General features: G+C 52.4%; 9 protein-coding genes across 9 annotated transcripts; 3 read left to right on the top strand and 6 right to left on the bottom strand.

Moving 5' to 3' along the window:
* Window positions 1–1,482: 1,482 nt before the first annotated feature.
* On the top strand, window positions 1,483–2,120 carry N7532_003682 (uncharacterized protein; the record flags this gene model as incomplete). The annotated part of the gene is made up of 3 exons (XM_056616176.1): window positions 1,483–1,534; window positions 1,614–1,743; window positions 1,799–2,120. 3 exons carry the CDS (start codon window positions 1,483–1,485, stop codon window positions 2,118–2,120), a joined length of 504 nt encoding a protein of 167 aa, XP_056476533.1.
* A 78-nt stretch (window positions 2,121–2,198) lies between these two features.
* Window positions 2,199–2,945, top strand: N7532_003683 (uncharacterized protein; the record flags this gene model as incomplete). The annotated part of the gene is made up of 1 exon (XM_056616177.1): window positions 2,199–2,945. One exon carries the CDS (start codon window positions 2,199–2,201, stop codon window positions 2,943–2,945), a length of 747 nt encoding a protein of 248 aa, XP_056476534.1.
* Window positions 2,946–2,958: 13 nt separating this feature from the next.
* N7532_003684 (uncharacterized protein) lies at window positions 2,959–5,273 on the top strand (the record flags this gene model as incomplete). Its single annotated transcript, XM_056616178.1, is given in 2 exon segments — window positions 2,959–3,393; window positions 3,411–5,273. 2 exon segments carry the CDS (start codon window positions 2,959–2,961, stop codon window positions 5,271–5,273), a joined length of 2,298 nt encoding a protein of 765 aa, XP_056476535.1.
* Window positions 5,274–5,730: 457 nt separating this feature from the next.
* Window positions 5,731–6,707, bottom strand: N7532_003685 (complex I 24 kDa subunit family protein; the record flags this gene model as incomplete). The annotated part of the gene is made up of 3 exons (XM_056616179.1): window positions 5,731–6,126; window positions 6,196–6,486; window positions 6,594–6,707. The coding sequence occupies 3 exons, from the start codon at window positions 6,705–6,707 to the stop codon at window positions 5,731–5,733; spliced, it is 801 nt and encodes a 266-aa protein (XP_056476536.1).
* Window positions 6,708–7,064: 357 nt separating this feature from the next.
* Window positions 7,065–7,415, bottom strand: N7532_003686 (uncharacterized protein; the record flags this gene model as incomplete). Its single annotated transcript, XM_056616180.1, has 1 exon — window positions 7,065–7,415. The coding sequence occupies one exon, from the start codon at window positions 7,413–7,415 to the stop codon at window positions 7,065–7,067; it is 351 nt and encodes a 116-aa protein (XP_056476537.1).
* Window positions 7,416–7,974: 559 nt separating this feature from the next.
* On the bottom strand, window positions 7,975–9,045 carry aah1 (adenosine deaminase; the record flags this gene model as incomplete). The annotated part of the gene is made up of 1 exon (XM_056616181.1): window positions 7,975–9,045. One exon carries the CDS (start codon window positions 9,043–9,045, stop codon window positions 7,975–7,977), a length of 1,071 nt encoding a protein of 356 aa, XP_056476538.1.
* Window positions 9,046–9,683: 638 nt separating this feature from the next.
* On the bottom strand, window positions 9,684–10,976 carry N7532_003688 (L-threonylcarbamoyladenylate synthase; the record flags this gene model as incomplete). The annotated part of the gene is made up of 1 exon (XM_056616182.1): window positions 9,684–10,976. One exon carries the CDS (start codon window positions 10,974–10,976, stop codon window positions 9,684–9,686), a length of 1,293 nt encoding a protein of 430 aa, XP_056476539.1.
* Window positions 10,977–12,082: 1,106 nt separating this feature from the next.
* N7532_003689 (putative DUF814 domain protein) lies at window positions 12,083–15,574 on the bottom strand (the record flags this gene model as incomplete). Its single annotated transcript, XM_056616183.1, has 4 exons — window positions 12,083–13,727; window positions 13,780–15,362; window positions 15,421–15,489; window positions 15,542–15,574. The coding sequence occupies 4 exons, from the start codon at window positions 15,572–15,574 to the stop codon at window positions 12,083–12,085; spliced, it is 3,330 nt and encodes a 1,109-aa protein (XP_056476540.1).
* Window positions 15,575–16,104: 530 nt separating this feature from the next.
* On the bottom strand, window positions 16,105–16,777 carry N7532_003690 (coatomer subunit zeta; the record flags this gene model as incomplete). The annotated part of the gene is made up of 2 exons (XM_056616184.1): window positions 16,105–16,345; window positions 16,413–16,777. The coding sequence occupies 2 exons, from the start codon at window positions 16,775–16,777 to the stop codon at window positions 16,105–16,107; spliced, it is 606 nt and encodes a 201-aa protein (XP_056476541.1).
* Window positions 16,778–18,436: the final 1,659 nt, after the last annotated feature.

Here is an 18,436-nt window from a genome sequence, read left to right on the forward strand (position 1 = left end):
TCCAGATTGGGCATCCTGCTCTCGCAATTTCACTGACTCCGCTCCCCTCACAGCTGCTCTCGACCTTTGCCTTCATTTTGAAGAGAGTCCGTTTACAACTAGCGTACTTATCCTCTTCTCTGCCCCTCGTTTGCCCTCTTTCTACTTCTTCTACCTTTCCCCCTCCCACTAATTCTTCTTCCCACTCGTCTCCGCCTCCTGCGTGAACTTTCAGTCTTCCCGCTGGAAGTTTGTCATTTTTATCCTCGAGGCCTTTGTTATCCTCGACTTGTCCTCGAAGCTTTCCGTGTTCTCGAGACCTTTCTACCCTCGAGGTCGCTGTCACCTTTCGTACAACACGTACCACACACAACCCAGATACGTGGAAGTGCCCGATCCCAAGATACTTGGAACAAGATCTTCTAGGTAAGTATGATAAGTATTACTGCAACGAAAAAATGTCAGAAAGAAGAGCAAACGGGCAACACAACACTGCTTGCCTATGCTTCGGTGTGGCAGCGGCTAACTCAAAGATCTCGAAGGATGTCTTCGGAGTGCCAGGGTCACGATTCGCCAGCCTTGCCTATCCGACGCCATGGAACTCGTCATTCTCACGCTGACCAACCCTCTGGCGAAGAACCGCCCGAAGTTATGAGGGGAAATTTGGACCCTGTGGACAACTTCTTCAACCGTGACCTGCCACCGATCTACCGCCTAGAAGATATTTTCCGGGGCCTTACCAAAAGGGTAGGACTCCAGGGACCCCCCCTCTAGCTAGAGAGACCCCCCCTTTTACTCCTCGGACTCCCCCAGGGCTAGGGGGACCCCCCATGCCTGAATTATAAGACAGACATTCCTATTTCGGTTTAGCGTAAGGCAGTGAGGCAAAAATCCCTAGGCAAAAATTTACTAGAGAGACCCCCCCCCCTTCTCCGCCTTCACTGTCCTCACACCGCTTCCACAACCTCGTCACCGCCTAAAAACGGAGGACCTCGTAGGCGTGGCCGAGCCCGTGGCAGCCAGGCAGCTATATCTGACGTATCTGAGGCGTCTAATGCATCAAGCGCCTGAATCACAGCCAAAGAATCATGCATTAGATAGCTGTAGATTGACGAATTTAAGCAACTTGTACGAGTGAGAAATGGTGGCGTCTGATTGGCTGAACCAGAATGGTAGGCTGTAGAGACCAGAATGGCAGAAAGCGGCAGAATAATTAGTCATGTGACTAGAGATCTGGCAGAAAACCTCCAAGAATTTTTTGAGGGGTTATGTATCATGTGATACAAACCTTACTGCCTTACGCTAAACCTAAATAGGAATGTCTGTCTTATAATTCAGGCATGAGGGGGTCCCCCTAGCCCTGGGGGAGTCCGAGGAGTAAAAGGGGGGTCTCTCTAGCTAGAGGGGGGGTCCCTGGAGTCCTACCCTACCAAAAAGGCCTTGGATAATGGGTTTGGTCATGTTTTGAACACTCTCAAGGATAGACCACTTCGCGTGGCAACTATGTGCTCGGGCACCGAAAGTCCGCTTCTGGCACTGGATATGGTCCAGAGAGGTATGCAGCAATTGCACCCCGCAGAAACCCTTCTCAAAATCAGGCTAGTACGTTTCCATTGTACCGATTCATGGAGTAGCCGGCCTGGACTTCGAATTCATTCACCTCTTCAGTTGCGAGATCGAGCCTTTCAAGCAGGCATACATCGAACGCACATTCAGCCCTCCAATCCTCTTCCGAGATATCACTGAACTAAGCAAGAAACAAGCGTAAGTCATCACAGCATCATGTCAGATGTGAATCGAACCTGACAGATAAACATAGTCACACGGCATACGGTGCCCTGAAAAAAGTCCCTTCCGGAGGCGACCTTCTTATCGCCGGGACCTCATGCGTGGACTTTTCAAGACTCAACTCCAAACGGAAAGGACTGGATGATGAGGGCCAGTCCGGTAGAACCTTTCGAGGTCTTCTGGGCTATGTTAAGAACCAGCGGCCGACTTTTGTCATCCTGGAGAACATCAAGAGTGCCCCTTGGGAAGAGATGGAGAAACGCCTGGTTGCCCTCAACTACGAGGCTTTCAGAGTGGATGTCGACACCAAAGATATTTCTACATCCCGCAAACACGTCAGCGTGGATACATGATTTGCATCGACAAATCTCGCTTCCCCGCGATCCCGACCAGCAAGGGAAGCAACATGTCCCATTTCAAGGGCATGCCCAATGGGCGCCCACGCCGCTGAAGATTGCCACAAAGCATACAGCGCTTTACTGGCAGTCTCGGGCCCCTCAGCAATTCTCTGTCCTCAGCTAGAGCCAAATACGTCCTTGGACTGGGAGATACAGAAGCTTGGAAGATTCCCCGGTGAGCTAAACGATCTCAACTGGGTACTGCAGAGGGCACCAATGCAAATGGCGATGCACGACTGGAAACAAATCAGTACCGACACGACTCTTCCCCCATCAAGAGACCAGATCTGTAGCATCTGCCAGCCCAAACTCCCCATCATCACAGACCCCAAATCCGGCGCACGCTCGGAGAAGGCCCAAGAAGCTGCGCGGTATGAGCGCAGTATCAAGTTGCAACCGCCATCATACATTCTCCTTTCTCGAGTTATTGATGAACAAGCTGAGCTTCGATTTTCCGTCAATATTCGCACAATGGCTCATCACGCTTGTGGAAGATTGGTTGGTTTGGTGCACGCTTCTGATGTCCCGAAGGTCGATATCAGCTGGCGACTTGTTACAAATACCCTTGATCTGGCGAAGCGGTCACTCAGAGCTTTTACCCTCTCCAGCAACACGGAGGATACGGCCGCGGAAAACCCACCAGGCTTTGAAAAGGGAGTCACCCTAGATGAAGAACAGCGCCGGTCTTTGGGTTGGATGATCGCCCAGGAGAGCGAGGAGATCGACCCTTTCACAGAAGAGGAAGTCGACGAAGCCATCTTGCCGGCGATGGCGTGCTGAAGTCAAGGTGTGCATGAAACGAGTCATTCGGGGCGGTCTCTGTGCCGATGAAGTCGGTTTTGGCAAGACGACTGTGATCTGTGGTCTGATAGATTCTCAATTCACAACAGATTCGCAAAGAGCTATTGAGATGAGGGCAAAGTATAAAACCTCCCACCACGCCACTCTGATCGTTACACCGATGAATCTCTTCACGCAATGGGCTGGGGAGATCAAGAAGTTCCTCGGATGCAAATACAAGGTCGTGCTACTGAGAAATACTCCAACACTGAAAAAGTTCAACGAATCAGAGTTACTGAAGGCTGATATTGTCATGCTAAGCCTCTTGCCTCTGTCTATCAAGGAAAATATCCCCTTCCTTCAGACAATTCTACACGGCATCAGATGGAACCGCCTCGTCGTAGACGAGTACACCTACCTATGGGACGACAAACAAAGATCCGAGGCAGTCGCCCCCTGCTGGAGATTAAAGCCCGCTCAAAATGGATCCTCTCCGGAACGCCGGGACTGAAAGACTTCACCGGCGTCAAATCAATTGCACAGCTTTTGGGCGTTCACCTCGGTATCGACGATGACAACGATATTCCATCGAAGGATAAACGGCTCTACCGTTTTCGGGAGAAGCAATCCGGGCTCGAAAAGCTGCAAATGTATCGACCGCTGCAAAGTGACGCTTGGTATGAGAATCGACGGGCTCGTGCACAGGAGTTTCTGAACAGGCTTGCGCGCCAGAACTTTACAACTATGAAAGTTCTGCTCAGGGTTCATCATTGGATTGTTTCGTTGTCTGAAGATGTGCGTCAGGCTTATTCTTCTTTGTATAGACATCTTCGTTTCCAACGAGGCGATCTCGGAAAGGTTGATCGTGAGCCTCATGGCTTCCGTGATTTCTTGAACAAAATCATCGCTAGTGCTCAGGGTGGAGGGCCTGAAGACGCTCTTCTAAAATGCTGTCAGTCAGCGCCTCTTAAGGAGGCCCAGTACCACGTCAAGATATGCAATGACAATCTCGAGGATGTTAATGAGAAGCTGAAAAGCTGGGAGAAGTTCAAGAAAAAAGTAGACAAAATGCCAGAGTCTCTGTTCGTTCATCTCCGTCCTGATCTGTGGGAGATGATATCCGGTGCCCTGCAACCCGACTGTGACGATGAAAAGATACAATCCGAGATAGGCGAGGTTCTCCAGCGCACGGTACAGGAATTCAAAAAGCGCAAAGCAGGCAACGAATCTACGCCGTCCGCCAAAAGAGTTCGTCATGGTGAAGTTTCTCGCGGAACACAGAACCGCAGAAACCCCATTGAGGATTTCCTTGACGAAAAATGGAAGCAGTCCGAATGCGAGGAGCTAGTCAGCCTTGAACGAGAGCGCCTGCTCTGGAAAACAATGCTGGAACTACACGAAGGCTCCAGAGTGAGCTGTTCACGATGTTCAAAGGGCAGCTCTCGAGGCACAAGTAAAGGAAAGCTCGACAAGAACAAACTCACCATTCTCCGGACCTGCGGACATGTCCTCTGTGCAGACTGCCTGGAAAAATGCACCTATCAGACCTGCCCCGTGGAAAAATGCCACAGCTCGACCGAGAAAGTCCACCATGTCGCAGCTGCAGAACGCAGTGCGGAAGGCTGCTCAAAGCTGAACGAGCTAGTTCGAGTAATTACCTCGATCCCAGAAAGTGAACAAGTCCTGCTTTTCTGCCAGTATACAGATATACTGGATAAAGTCGAGGCAGTTCTCACTTCTGAAAAAATCGGATTCTGTCGCGCGAACAATACCGGCGGACCGATCTCCCGATTCCAGGGGAAGGTCAAAAGGAACGAGCGCAAGCCGAAGGTTCTTCTGCTGCGGATGGCTAGTATGGAGATGGCTGGATTGTACGTGAACCCATCCACGAAGATCATCTACTCAAACGTGAAGACCGAATGGACTAACCCATCTTTCACTAGGAACCTGCAATGCGCAAACCACGTCATCTTCCTCTGTCCCATCGTCACAGACTCGCAAGAGCAGTGGGAAGCCCACATGACACAAGCAATCGGTCGTGCTCGCCGGTGTGGTCAAAAGAGTGATTGCGTCCATATCTACCACATTCTTGCCGCAGAGGCTGCCGACATGGCCCTCTATCTCCGTTGGCAAAATGGCCAGGTTCTGGCTGGGACGGACGATCCAGTCCTCAAGGCGGAGCCCGGTGAGGAAGAAAAGGTGTACAGGGCTCCGGAGCTGAGCTTTGAGCCGGAGGTTGCTCTGGATGTTGAGGTGGCTGAGGGAGTGGAACAGGAGATTGAGCAGGAGGGTGGAGAGGAAATTGGGGATGACGATGAGAATGTGTAGTGAGATGTTAAATTCATTGTCGGGCTACAGAGTGAGATACACTGTCTGCAGTTAGTATGTTGAAAGCTCACTAAATAACACTTAAGCTCCTGTACACCGTAACAGTCGGATTAGGTTGGAGCAACCTCTAACATTTTTCGTAATCAAGTTGTGAGATCTAGATGGAAGATAACGTAGAAAATTGGATTGATGTGGATGTCTCGATCAAACAGCTCCCAAAAAAGCGAGAGCAACATACTGTACATGATAAAGGAAAAAAAGGACGCCATCGTCTCGCACACGGGTCCGAAAGTCCTTCTATCTTTTTCGCTCCGCATGAAAGCGCCCAGGGCTCACCACGAGCCCGCTTTGAAAATTCTCCATTCCGGGTTGTACCAGGGCACTTGTAATAAACAGCGCAAACCGAATCAAGCCCTATGATTTCATATATATTTCTGAATCAGAATCCCGGCAACGTCTATTGCTGGGGCTGCTCGTCCAGCGCGTTGTCCTTGCGCATCATGGTCTCGGGGTTCCACACGGGGGGTTCTTGCAGGTTGGTCAGGCCGGCGCTGTTCTCGCAGGTGCTGCGGCCGCTTAGCGGGCCGGGGGCCGGGATCTTGGTGCCAGCGTTGGTGGCATTGGCAGAGTCCTTCAGCGCGGTCAGAAGGGTCTTGATCGACTCGGGGGTCAGGTCCTCGTAGTAGTCGTCGTTGATCTGGACCATGGGTGCGTTGACGCAGGCACCCAGACACTCGACCTCGATGTAGGTGAAGAGACCGTCCTCGGTGGTGTGGCCGGGTGTGATTCCGAGGTGCTCGTTGATCGCCTTGACGATGGCGTCGCTACCGCAGCCGCCGAGCTGGCAGGGGGTCTGAAAGGAAAGTCAATGGTCAATTCTTCGGTCCGGGGGCAATGAGCTGATCAAAAAGAGATGTCTTACAGTAGTGCAGATCTGCACAAAGTACTTGCCAACAGGATCGCGATTGTACATAGTGTAGAAAGTAGCGACCTCGTAGACACGCATGGGCGGCATCTCGAGCATGCGGGCGACCTCGTTCATGACGCTGATGCTTGTGTAGCCGTGCTGGCGCTGGCCTAGGTCCAGCAGAGGCATGACGGCGGCCTTCTTGTACTGGGGAGGGTAACGCTTGAGAATCTCATCGGCAAGCTTGAGGTTCTGGTCGGAAAACTGGAAGGGGAGGGAAGGGTTGTTGGTGGGCTTGTTGCGGTGCTGTTCAGTACGTCTGAGTTAGTCAATTGCCCTTTCTCGCGACGTTTAACCGGCCTTCTGGGCCAGGAAATGCTGGGTATGGCCGGGAGGGGTCAGAGATCACGTACCACGGCCAGGACGTCGCTGCACCGTTGGGGGGCGGCGGAAAAGGATCTGTAGGAGGAGGGGAACTGGCGCAGCGCACGAGAGGCGCGCGAAACGGGGAAGAGTTTCGACGCCATGGCTTTCAGTGGGAGCAGACGAGGACGAGAGTCGGGCGGATGCGAAGGTGAACTTGACGGCGAGGAAGGGACGAAGTTGTCGGGCGGTGGGCGGCCAATCAGCGTCGACAGATTACTCCCGCCTGCCGCCCTTTCGTCTCGCAATTGTCAGCCACCTTCCCTTCCTTTCCCTCATTAATACCACACTTCCTACACACTCAATTGCTGGCGAAAATATGGATTACGGTTGTTGGCCACAGTCATATTGCAGCATTGCATTTTAAATTGCTAAAATGCACCACATCACGATGACTACCTCTTAAGTGACGCCCACTATCCGAGGCCATCCGGGCCATCGTCAACGGAGAAATAAACAAACTACACGTTCTCCATCCGATAGACCTCATACGCAACCTCCTCATAGGGGTGCGCCTGTACAAGCGCCTGCACCGCGCCCAGCATCACCTCGCGCCCAAGACACATAACCTCGACCCTCGCCTCCTCACAGCGTTCCACAGCCCCAACAGCCCCAATAGCCGGATTCGCCCCTTCATTCGGAAGAAACTGACCCGTCCCGATAGTCTGGAAGCAGCATTTGGTATATTTCTCGCCGGGGAATGAGCCCGCACCCGTTGCGAAGATGGCTTCTTTGCATGTCTCAGCGTTTTCGGTTGGGACAAAGAAGACCAGTTTGTAGCGGTCGGGGAGGGATTCGGTGGTTGAGGACATATTGCGAATGAGGGGCGTCGATGGGGCCCGAGGTACTATCTCTGTTCGTCTGGGGAGTGAGAGGCTGGCTCTCTGTGGGTGTGTAGAAGTGCTTGTAGATGGAGGACGCGCTGCTACTTGCGACGTGACTGTGCGTAGCTGATAAGATTTGTAGGTGGTTGCCAGTTGCTGCGGCCGCAGTGTAGACCGAACGGTGGAGTAGGTTGGAAGCGGGACTCGAAGCATCGGTTCAACGGACAGTCACGTTGCGTTGTCAGATGCGGGGGTCTATGTAGTCGGTTGTCCCCATTCGGCTGCACGTTGCTCGATGCAGGAGTTGGTGCCATATTCTCCAGGCACCAATATCGTTTTCCGCGGGTGAGACAAGCCAAGGACCGTAGTAGTAGTTCGATGTGAAATAAATAAATTTATAGATTTCGTCAATCGAGATTATCCCTGCCCCTCGAATATGCCCGTTGAAAATGACGGCTATACACAGACAAATGTTGAATGACGGGTATCAGATACATCAATCACTCCACGCTTCACGCTTCCCACCCAAAAGAACATCCACTACCTCTTAGTATATAGCAGCCGGCATGTGCTGCTTAACATGGCTCTCAATCTTTTCCAACAGCTCCGCCTTGCGCGAATCCTCAATCCAGCTCTGCTGCACACTATTCTCCGCAATCATGCGCCACTCCAACACCGACAGCTGATGCGCCTCCTGAACAGCGCAGTAATTATCCAGAATATATCCACCGAAGTAAGCAGGGTCATCACTGTTGATCGAGAACTTGACGCCAGCTCCCAAGAACTGACGGATGGGCACCTGTTCCACCGACGGTACGCACCGAAGCCGAACATTCGAAAGCGGGCAAACAGTCAGTAAAGTCCCGTCTGAAGCAATACGCTTCATCAACTCCGGATCCTCGACCAACCGAATCCCATGATCAATCCGCGTCGCGCCGAGCTCCAGTGCCGTACTGATATAAGTCGGATCCCCCTCTTCACCGGCATGCGCGGTGAGCGGGATACTCCTTTGCGCCGCCAAAGCATACTGCTCACGGAACATGTCTTTAGGTGGCCCGACCTCCGACGAAGACCAACCAAGACCATGCACGACTCCGGCCTCGAAGTGGCCGGAAGAAATAAACTTCTCGTATACATTCGCCGCCGAGGAAACGGGTAAGTGGCGCACGAAGCACAGAATTAGTCTCGTGCTAAGACCCAGCTCGCGCTCGGCGCGCTTGCACCCCGCTGAGAAGCCATTGACGACCGTCTCGTAAGAGACGCCCCGGTCGATGTGCACCTGGGGATCGAAGAATACTTCGGCATGATGGACGCCGTCTGCGTGCGCTTTGCGGAAATACCACCAGGCCAGATCGGCAAAGTCGGCTTCGTTTACTAGGACGTCCATGCCTCGGAAGTAGAAGGCGAGGAAGTCGTCCAGCGAGGAGAAGTGATCATATCGGGCTGTTAGGGCCGCAACTGAGGCGTAGGCTGGGTTGGTTGCTGGGTCTGGGAGAGAGATGTTGTTCCGCGCGGCCATGGTGAAGATCAGCTCAGGAGACATGCATCCCTCGAGGTGAACGTGGTGTTCACATTTGGGGAGGCCATGAATAAAATCGTGAAGTGATGATTTGCACATTGTGAAGACTCGTAGGTTGGTACCCTTGGATAAGAGGGATGTGTATGCGTCTGCTGGAGTGGTTTTGAATGGACTGGGGCGGGTGGGCTCGCTTTTTTGGTCCGCCCCAGCCACAAGTCACGCTTCACCGGCGTCGAAATGCACGCATCTCCGTCCCAATTCAGCGGGGCCGTGGCTCGACTTGCTTATCTCGAATGTGACCATTTCACGGTTGGCAACTGGCCGAAAAGGGATTCCACAATGGATTCAGGTACTCTACTAAGTATGGTTCGGGTGCAACGATGGCTTTGTCGATCGGAGCTCTCCGGCAGCCCCTCACATTATTACATCGTATTACATCGTAGTACTTCAGAATGTATACACAACGGGTAAGTCCAGGAGAATGCAATTGTATACCGCACGCATGTTGATATGCGGGGAACATCTCTTCACAAGTAGTTGGTCTGGAAGGTGGGCAACCGAAGCCCTAACTTCAGAATCTCCTTGGTTTCCCCACTTACATCCACGTGAGTCAAGTATGTATAGAACTATACAATGTATACCAATTTCAAAAGATGCATAGGTATTTGAAAAGTCTAACGCTCAATTACAATAAACCCGAATCCCCTCTATACTCATTCGCACCCCGTAAATACCATCTACACCTTCATCTCCGCCCCAGCCGCCTTCCGGAGTCTGTTCATAACCGCAGCAGCCAGGTCCCCATCCCGATCATTAATGCCTTCCACATAGATGACATCGACATCAAATTCATCCAGCGCACGCAGGACCGCAAACAATCCATGCGCGATAGACACTGTATCCGAGCCAAGGTGATAGTCATACGCCAGCTTGGTCCGACTGGTGGGGCTACCCGTCTGCTGGACAGGAATGGGGAAGCTTGTGAGGTGGTCAATGGACGCATCGACTGTCTTGACGGTACTAGCCACGACATCTGGAGGCGCAAGTCCAAGTCCCTGCCTCCAGTTGCGGGTGCGCACGATGCCAATGTTGTGCGCGCCGATGGCGGAGTCGTTCAGATCTTTCTGTACATGCTTGGTCACGCCGGCTTCCTTGGAGCAGGGCTCGAAGAGAACGACCCGCGCCTTGGGCGAGTAGTGTCGGTACTTCATGCCGGGGGCGCGCGGGATCTCCTTGATATCAAGCGTGCCGTCTTTGTACGCCACGGTCACGTTCTCCCAGCCAGCGCACTCTCGCAACTCGTCGATGCCTATCCCGCCAGGTCGGAGGATGGCGGGTGGGTCACATAGTCCGTCGACGACGGTGCTCTCGACGCCGACGCCGGAGGCGCCACCGTCCAAGATCAGGTCAATGCGGCCCTTGAGATCATGGTGGACATGTTGCGCGGTCGTGGGGGAGGGCTTCGTCGAGGCGTTGGCGGAGGGCGCAGCGAGCGGACGGCCCGTGGCATGGATGAGAAGACGCGCCAGAGGGGAAGAGGGCATGCGCGCGCCAAAGGTCGTCAACTTGGATGTCACTTCTGGCGCCAGCTCGGAGCCCGACGGGTTTGGCAGGATGATCGTCAGCGGGCCAGGCCAGAAGCGGTCGATCAGCGGCTTATAAATTGCAGGTATAGAGATGCGCGGCGTCTTAGTTGAGCTAGGACTGGTCGGGGCGGGGTTTAATAGGCGATCGAGCATCTCCAGAGAATCGATATGAATGATCAGTGGGTTATCGGAGGGACGCTGCTTGGCCTTGTAGATCCCCTGAACGGCGGAACTGCGCGTCGCATCGGCACCCAGACCATAAACTGTCTCCGTGGGGAATGCGACGGGAATATCGCTGGTTCGAAGCAGGTTTGCGGCCTCTTCGATGACCTTGAATTCAGGTGTCGAGGCCTCGCGCTCGTCCGCCCACCATTCCGCCAACGAGCGAGAGCCCGGGCCGGAATTTAATCGCTGCACGGAAATGACCCTTGTATCGGAGGCCATGGTGGTGAGGAATCTTGCTGGTTTGCACCCAGCGAGAATCCCGGGAAACAACAGTTTGATATGATGTATGGGGGCCACTTGGGTTGTCAATGACGCAGTTGCCGCGCGCACACGCAATGGGAGTAGAGGGGCGAAAAGACTCGGCAGTTCGATATGGAGGCCCAGATCAACACTGGATTGGATTTGAGATTGGATTTGAGGTTGCTGCGAGGGCTCATCTGTGCTCGTAGTGTTTACCCTAAGGTATCCGGCTGTCGATCATCCCGCTCGATTCCATCCAGCGCTTGAATTCGTCTTGCGAGAAGCGAAATCCATTGGGAAAGAAATTCGCTCGTGCCATGACGTCGAATGACTCAGCTGGACTATATATCTCAATGTGGCAGGCGGTGATAAATGAGCTCCATAGCAATACTGCGAACTATGCCGCGTGAGGGATACTTTTGTACGAAGTCTAGTAGTTGAGAAGGAATGGAGAGGGTTCCGTAAATCATATCACTCTTATTTATTTGAATATCATGCATTTTGACCTCCTTTTGCTTTTCTGCGGGTGTACCTACTCTTCCCATCCAATTGAATTCAAGCTGATCAAATATATAGTCCGGTCTTTTTTTCTCAAATTGGTCCGACCGTAGATAGATTCTGGTGTGGAATTCGAATTCCTGGAGCCCATTAGCTAAAATGCCTACTCATACATCGTCAGGTCTTGATACAGATATTCTTTCGCCTGAGAGTAAGAATAGCCGTTCCAAGGAAAGAACGAAATAGGTCAAGTAAAACAAAAGTTCTCCACCTTCAGCGATATGGGTGGCTGGCCTAATGGTAAGGCGTCAGATTTCGGTTCTGAAAATTACGGGTTCGATCCCCGTGTCACTCTATTGTGATAACTTTTTTATTTTTTATTTTTATTGCTTCAATAAATTAATCATAATTTTGGATTTCAAATATTGCTTTCAAAATTAAGTTAAGGGTTCGGAACGCCGAGAATCAAGGTTTCCTACGGAGGCAGCCTACGGTAGGCACACAGCTAGTGACGGACTATCACGATGCATCATACATTTGACTTCATGGGATCTAGTATGGATTAGGGTACGTAGACACGGGTCTATCTATTTCTTCTTTCCACCCTTTCCTCCCTTCGGACCGCCACCTTTACCACTTCCACCACCTCCTTTACCCTTGCCCTTATCACCACCACCGGCACTACCAGGCGTCATGATGCGCACCTTGCCAACGGGCATAGTGTTGATAATCTCATTCTCCTTCCACCCCTTAATGAGATCTCCCTCTCGTGCCCGAAGCTGCTCAGCAACAGCCCGAGGAACACCCGCATCCTCAGCATGATCCTTCTTGACCTTGCCGGTGGTAGTCTCCGAGATCCATCGATGATGAATCTCCTTAACAGCCTTGCCCTTCTTCACCGTACCAGGCTGCAGCTTGACCTTGTACTTATATCGACCCAAGGCAGCCCATGGCGCGCAAACAGGAAGAGCCGCGAGAATTTCATCCTCCGGTGTCGGGGTACCGATCAAAGCAGGAAGCCAGGTCAAGTCTGCGGCTTCGGCTGCGGCAACTTCCTCGTTGTAGTCGTCTCCGTTCTCGGCTAATTGCGCTTGCTTCTTGCGCTCTGCTTCAGCTGCTCGCTCGTGCTGTGCACGACGGCGGGCCTTTTGGGCTTCGGCGTCCCGTTCACGTTGGGCTTTGGTCTCAGCGGCCTTAGCTGCCTTCGCGGCTTTGCCCTTGTTGGATCCGAGAAGGCGAAGGGCAAGCTCGCGTTCCTCATCATCTTGGTGGGCGTACTTGGCCGCGGCGCGCTTCTCCTTGGCCTTCTTGCCGCGGGTTGGGGCCATCCGTGCAGGCGAGGGTTCGGCCTCACCAGGTAGGTCGACCTTCTTGCCCTGTCGCAAAGTACGTCGCTCCCGCGCTGTAAGTTGCTTGCGCTCGTCTTGCTGAGTGGCAGGTTCTTTTTCCGCAGCGGGCTTGGACAGCTCGGCTTCATCAACCTCATCAGCTCCTTGATCGTCTTGCACAGTATCCGGCTCAGACTTTGCTTCTTCCTCTGACTCAGATTCGACCTCAGGCGCTTGTTCCTCCTGTTTAGGAGGTGCCTCAGGATCACCTCGCTGAAGAGGATTCCTTGCTGGCTTTGCGTCCTCATCGTCATCCTCTTCATCAGAAGCATTGCCTTGCTGCGTTTCTTCAGTGGCTTGCTCAGTAGGTTTCGGTTTAGGATCTTGAGGAGCCTCCTCGGCGACATCATCGGGCTCTTCTGTAGGCTCTGCGGGCTTCGATTCTTCCATAGCAGTAGGCTCCGAAGCCTCAGTAGCAATAACTTCCTCAACACCATCGGTCACCTCGAATCGCTGCTTGTGGTTACGTACGCTCTCCTTGCTAATCTGGAACATAACGGCAAATCCAAGTACCAACTGCGAGGGAGCCAAGAAGTTCTTTTCACCCTTGACCTGGAAGCTACCAGTAGGCAAGATTCCACCGCCCACTTCAGCAATCTTGGAGACTTGGTTGGCGTGCACCCACCAAGCAGACATAACAGCCTTGGAATCCCATGCTGCCGAGGTCGAGACGCACATGGTTCCAGCTTGAGAGAGTGTGCTTGGGGAAATAGGTGCGGCGGGGTTGCCATTGCGGTTCTTGACCACAATCGGCAATGCGCCCTCCAGACCGGCGTGAATAAAAATATCGCCTTTGTTCAGGTAGCGTCTGTAGAGCTGCTCACCCTGCATGGCATCGCGCGCACTGATATAAATATTAATCTATGTAATCATCACGATGGAGCTGAAAAACTTACCCCAGAACGAGGTATCCCTCAGAAGAGATGAAGAAAACAAATTTCTCAAACCAGAACGGCTCGCGGGCCTGGCGCAGAACTTGCTTCTCCTGCTTCAGACCCTTCTTCAAATCGGCAGTCACCTTCTTCTCATGACTCTTCAACGCCTTCGTAGAAGATTGAACAGTCCTCTGTTCCTTCTCCGAGGCTGACTTCTTCTGGTCGTAATACTGCGAGGCATTGGCCCAAGGAGTAAGACCGAGATCGACATCAATATTAAGCATACGCGATGCAGCATCTGCGCGTCTCTGGTTTTCCTGCGCTTCGTTCTCAGAGTCGGATTCAGAGCCAGATTCATCGCTGGACTCGGCATCTTTTTCTTCCTCCTCCTCCTCCTCTTCTCCAAGCAGAAGCGTAATTGTGTTTTCATACAGCTTGAGAGGCAGCTTGATGATCTGTGCCACGGGGTTTCCTCGGCCCTGTTCCATCTCGATGAGACGAGCAATTTCGCTCCAGTCCATTCCCTGCGCCACGAGGCCATTTACAGCGTCCATGGCCTCCTGAACACGGTAGACATTATCTTGGATGGCAGCAGCTTTGCGAATATGGATCTCCTGTGCATCTTTCAATGCGTCGATGCGCTTCTTGTGCTCGTCTCGTACGGAGTCGAGCTTGCGCTTGGCGGCCTCCTCTCGCTCAGTGAGCCTAGATTCCAGTCGCTGGGACTCCAAAGAAGAGAAATATTCGTCCACCGTCGCATTGAATTGTTCGAACTCCAGAATAGACAATCCGGGCTTTCCGTCAAACTGGTGCGGCTTGAAAGGATGGAAGTCCTCGTACAGCAAGCCAGGAGTCTTCGATGGGCTCTCGCCCTCTTTAGAAGGTCGTTCGTCTTGCTTCGCCACAATATAGCCCTTGTGACTCTCACCGACACTGAAACTGCTCGACACCTTCTCGGCTTCGCGAAGCACTTCCTCCACTTTCATCAGAAGAGTATCATCTCCGAGCACCTGGTCCAGCGGCGTAGCAGCATCGAAATCCTTGACCGCAAAGGCGTGATCCAGCAACAGCGGAGGATATTCAGGGAATCCCTGAGAAAGCGCCTTGCGTACGACGTCCGTGGCCTTTTTCTTCGACTTCTTGGGCGCATTACCTTCCTGAGAGAAGAGCGCCTGAGCCTTCTCAATAACCGCCTTCACTCGCTCCGATGTGATCTCTGGCACTCCGCCGTAGTTCTGCTTGTTGGTCACATTGTACGTCATACCAAGCTTCATCTCCTCCTCGCCCGCGCTGGCAGGGACATTTCGGAACAGCGAGATAACGGTATACTCGCGATCGGTGAGGATGATGTTACCTCCGGCGAAGAACTCGAGGAACATGTGGTAGGCGCCATCGCTGAAGGAGATGTCGATGATCCGATCCGTGCCAATCTGGGCGACTCCCGTAATGCGACGCGATTTCAGGAACTTGCGCAGGCGCGTCACGAAGGGTGAGGGGGCCGTCGCGGCGGTGCGGGAGTAGTGGGTGACATGCGTGCGGAAGCCGGAGTCGACAATGAGCTGGCGGCGGTGGTCTGGTTTGGCGAGCTTGAAAAGGAAGATTCGCTAGAGATCCTGTGTTAGTACTGGCCTTTCTTTCAACTTCAGGGAGTGCGAGACATACTGATGATAGGTCGTAGATGTTGGACACCCGCAGGTTGACCAGCTCCGCGGCCAGCTCCTGGGTGATGACCTGAGAGTCTCGTGAGTGAGGATCCAATCGTGAGCGGTGATTTGGGATGTACCTTGACGTCTATGGACGAGAACCTCTGCTTCATCGTGGGCTCTGGTGTGTTGTTGAAGAAAGGAATTTTCGAGCGTGACGTATGCGGGGCAGGAACCGAGTCGGACACTCTTCTGGGAAGTTCCACTTGTGACTACGCATACTATACTACCTACATACTACAACACCAGGTATTCCACCACCAATGCTCCGAATATTCAAGCCGACAAGGCTGCAGATTGGATTATTGGATTCGTCTTTTTCATTGCAGTCATCAGCGTTTCAGCCATGGGGATATTAGCGCAGGGCACAAGATCTCCGCACCACTAAACAGACGAACAAGGCTTTTGGCAAGATGCAGAGAGATGCACAAGGATCTATGGTGTTTCCAACAACCGGAAACCGTCGAGCTTGAGCCGACAGAGAAAAAAGAACAAAGAGACAACCGTATCACGCCGGGACCAGCCAGGAACGACCAAAAAAAGGAAAACCAATACAAGCGGGAATGCTCAAGATGACGGCAAAGAATCACAACGCAGCCCTCCAACCGCTCGAGCGCTAAAAAGAGCCATGCGAGCGTCGAGCCTACATCTGTCGCAGACCCTCGGCAAGACGTCGCTTGCCGAACTCCCAAGCATTCATGAGGCCCTGCTCCGACAGATCGATGCTCTTCATGTTTGGCGCATCGGCGGCGGGGGCACGGCTGACTCGTGAGGCGATCAGAATGGGGTCGGTCTCGAGAATGATTCCGTCGTCGATAATCTCGTCAATGGTGAGGGAAACGAGGTCGTAGTTCTCGACAATAGTTCGCTTGTCGGTGGCGCCCCTGTTGAAAGATCTCCGTTAGCTTCATTTCTCTCCCCGACCGCCCAGCTCCCAATTGGAAAACCTACTTGAATAGGATTCCCAGAGCATCGCGCAGCGACAGAACCACATTGTACAGCAACACCTCGTTCTCGTCGGCGCTTCCCACCACGTAGAGCATAACATCGCTCTCCATCTTGAAGACAACGATGCGGTTGTCGTAGAGGATCACATCGCTGGTCGACTTTTTGGTCTTCTCCAGTAGTCCCTTCTCAAAAGCGCGCTGCTCCTTCACGGTTGGGTAAGGGTTGGCACCGGGGTAATCGGTCGAGTTGGGCGCAGTGCCCGCGGGGGGATGCGGTGCCGAATAGTACTTGGCGAAGATCCGCGAGCCGTCGTCAGCGGACATGACGAGGACCGCATTGACGGAGAAGAGGGAGAGAGGACCGGGCATGGTGAATTATGGGGTGTTGCTGGAGTAATTGGCGGGGAGGGACTTGAGTGTTGATGCTCCCAGGAGCCATCTGGCCGCAGACGGAGCCGCACTAACGTTGTTCCGCGGAGCATACAACCGTCACTACTACTAACTTGGGGTATGGTCCTCTATAAACACTATGTTTCCCATGTTTCACATTCCTTGGCTGGACAGGAATATATATTTACTCCTGACACCACTTTTTTCGGGGCGCTGAGAAAAAAGAAAAAGACATTAAATTACAATGTATGAGTAAAACCCTCACCACGACTAGTAGCGATCCTCCAGGATAGGCTGTTCCTTCTCAGCTTCATCGTTCATCGAGTCGTATGCCTCATAACCTGTCTTTAGTTGGACATTTCCCTGGCCGCCCAATGCAATATGCCTGACCTTTCCATCCTCAGAACAATCATCGTCCAACCAGGTGGTTCGTCCAGTACACCGACTTTATCATTGTTGAACGACATTTCAGAGATACTCGCTCACCAATTGTTCCTCCAATCCTCAACAAGCTAAACGCATCCAACGACTCAGTCCAGTGAGGAAACCAGCTTGCATAAAGGGCTGTGGTCAACAAAGCTAGTAAATCAACCCCAATCAGGATCGACACCACGATGATACCCGCAAGCGAGATGGATGGTTTGCGAGTGTCAACACCCAAGTCATATTGCATCGTAAGCTTCAATAACTAAACACTTTGTGCGGCAGCAACCCATCGCCCCATAAAAGAGATACGCCGCTGTTGTGGAGACGTTGTTCATGTGATCGTTCACAGAATGGACAGTATCAATGCCCCGAGAGTCAACGCCGGCTCTTAAGGTATTTGTTCAGACCCGCAAGTATGCTGAGAAAGGCACTTGTGTTTCGTAATCATTGCAGCTGAGAACAGGCTGGCCTGCAGCGAAATATTAAGGAAGAGTTCTTCAAAGTCTTGTCGAGTCCGTTGGATTCCACGGTGTCTTTCGAAGATCAGCGGACATACAAGCGTGCACTGCCCATTCAAGGTGGCCTTTCCATAAGAGGACGTGGAAGAGGTTGGGACCCCAAGGCTATTGCTTTGTCTGAGTAACAACGCACCTGGCACCGTGTCGTAGTTAGTTGAGAAATTGGTTGAGAAACCATCGGCGGATATGTTTTCAAATTTAGCCGTTGAATTCAGACGTGGGAGAAATTGTAGCATCAGGCCAGTGTTGATGTCCTTTGTTAGTTGGGCTATGAAAGGATCGAATAGCGTCGAGATATTTCCCCAACTTGTTCCGCCCAGGGTGCAGTCAGCAAATCCTGTGGAATACTCCAATCCTTGACAGCCCGGGGTAGTGCTAGAAGCTTAAGGTTACTGCGACAAGGCGCTTACTGAAAGACTCACTTTGCAAATGATTTGTTTTCGTTGAACCGTAAAGCAAGCCAGTTTCCAATCGACATAATGTTATTCGTATGATAGAAGCGTGGGGTATAAATCATCTACAGACCGCTGGGTTACAATCACAAGCATTTGGGAAAACATGATCGGAGCTCAGTTCGAGGGCCCGGTTTAAAAGAGAAGACAAAAAGGTAAGACTCAAAGAAAAATTGTATGTCCACATAGTTCTTCCATCGAACATCATTACACATTCCCAGAGGGAAGCAACGAAAGGGGAG

Source organism: Penicillium argentinense, assembly GCF_028826775.1.
Source record: "Penicillium argentinense strain IBT 30761 chromosome Unknown utg000004l_segment0_segment0, whole genome shotgun sequence".
Lineage (NCBI taxonomy): Eukaryota > Fungi > Ascomycota > Eurotiomycetes > Eurotiales > Aspergillaceae > Penicillium > Penicillium argentinense.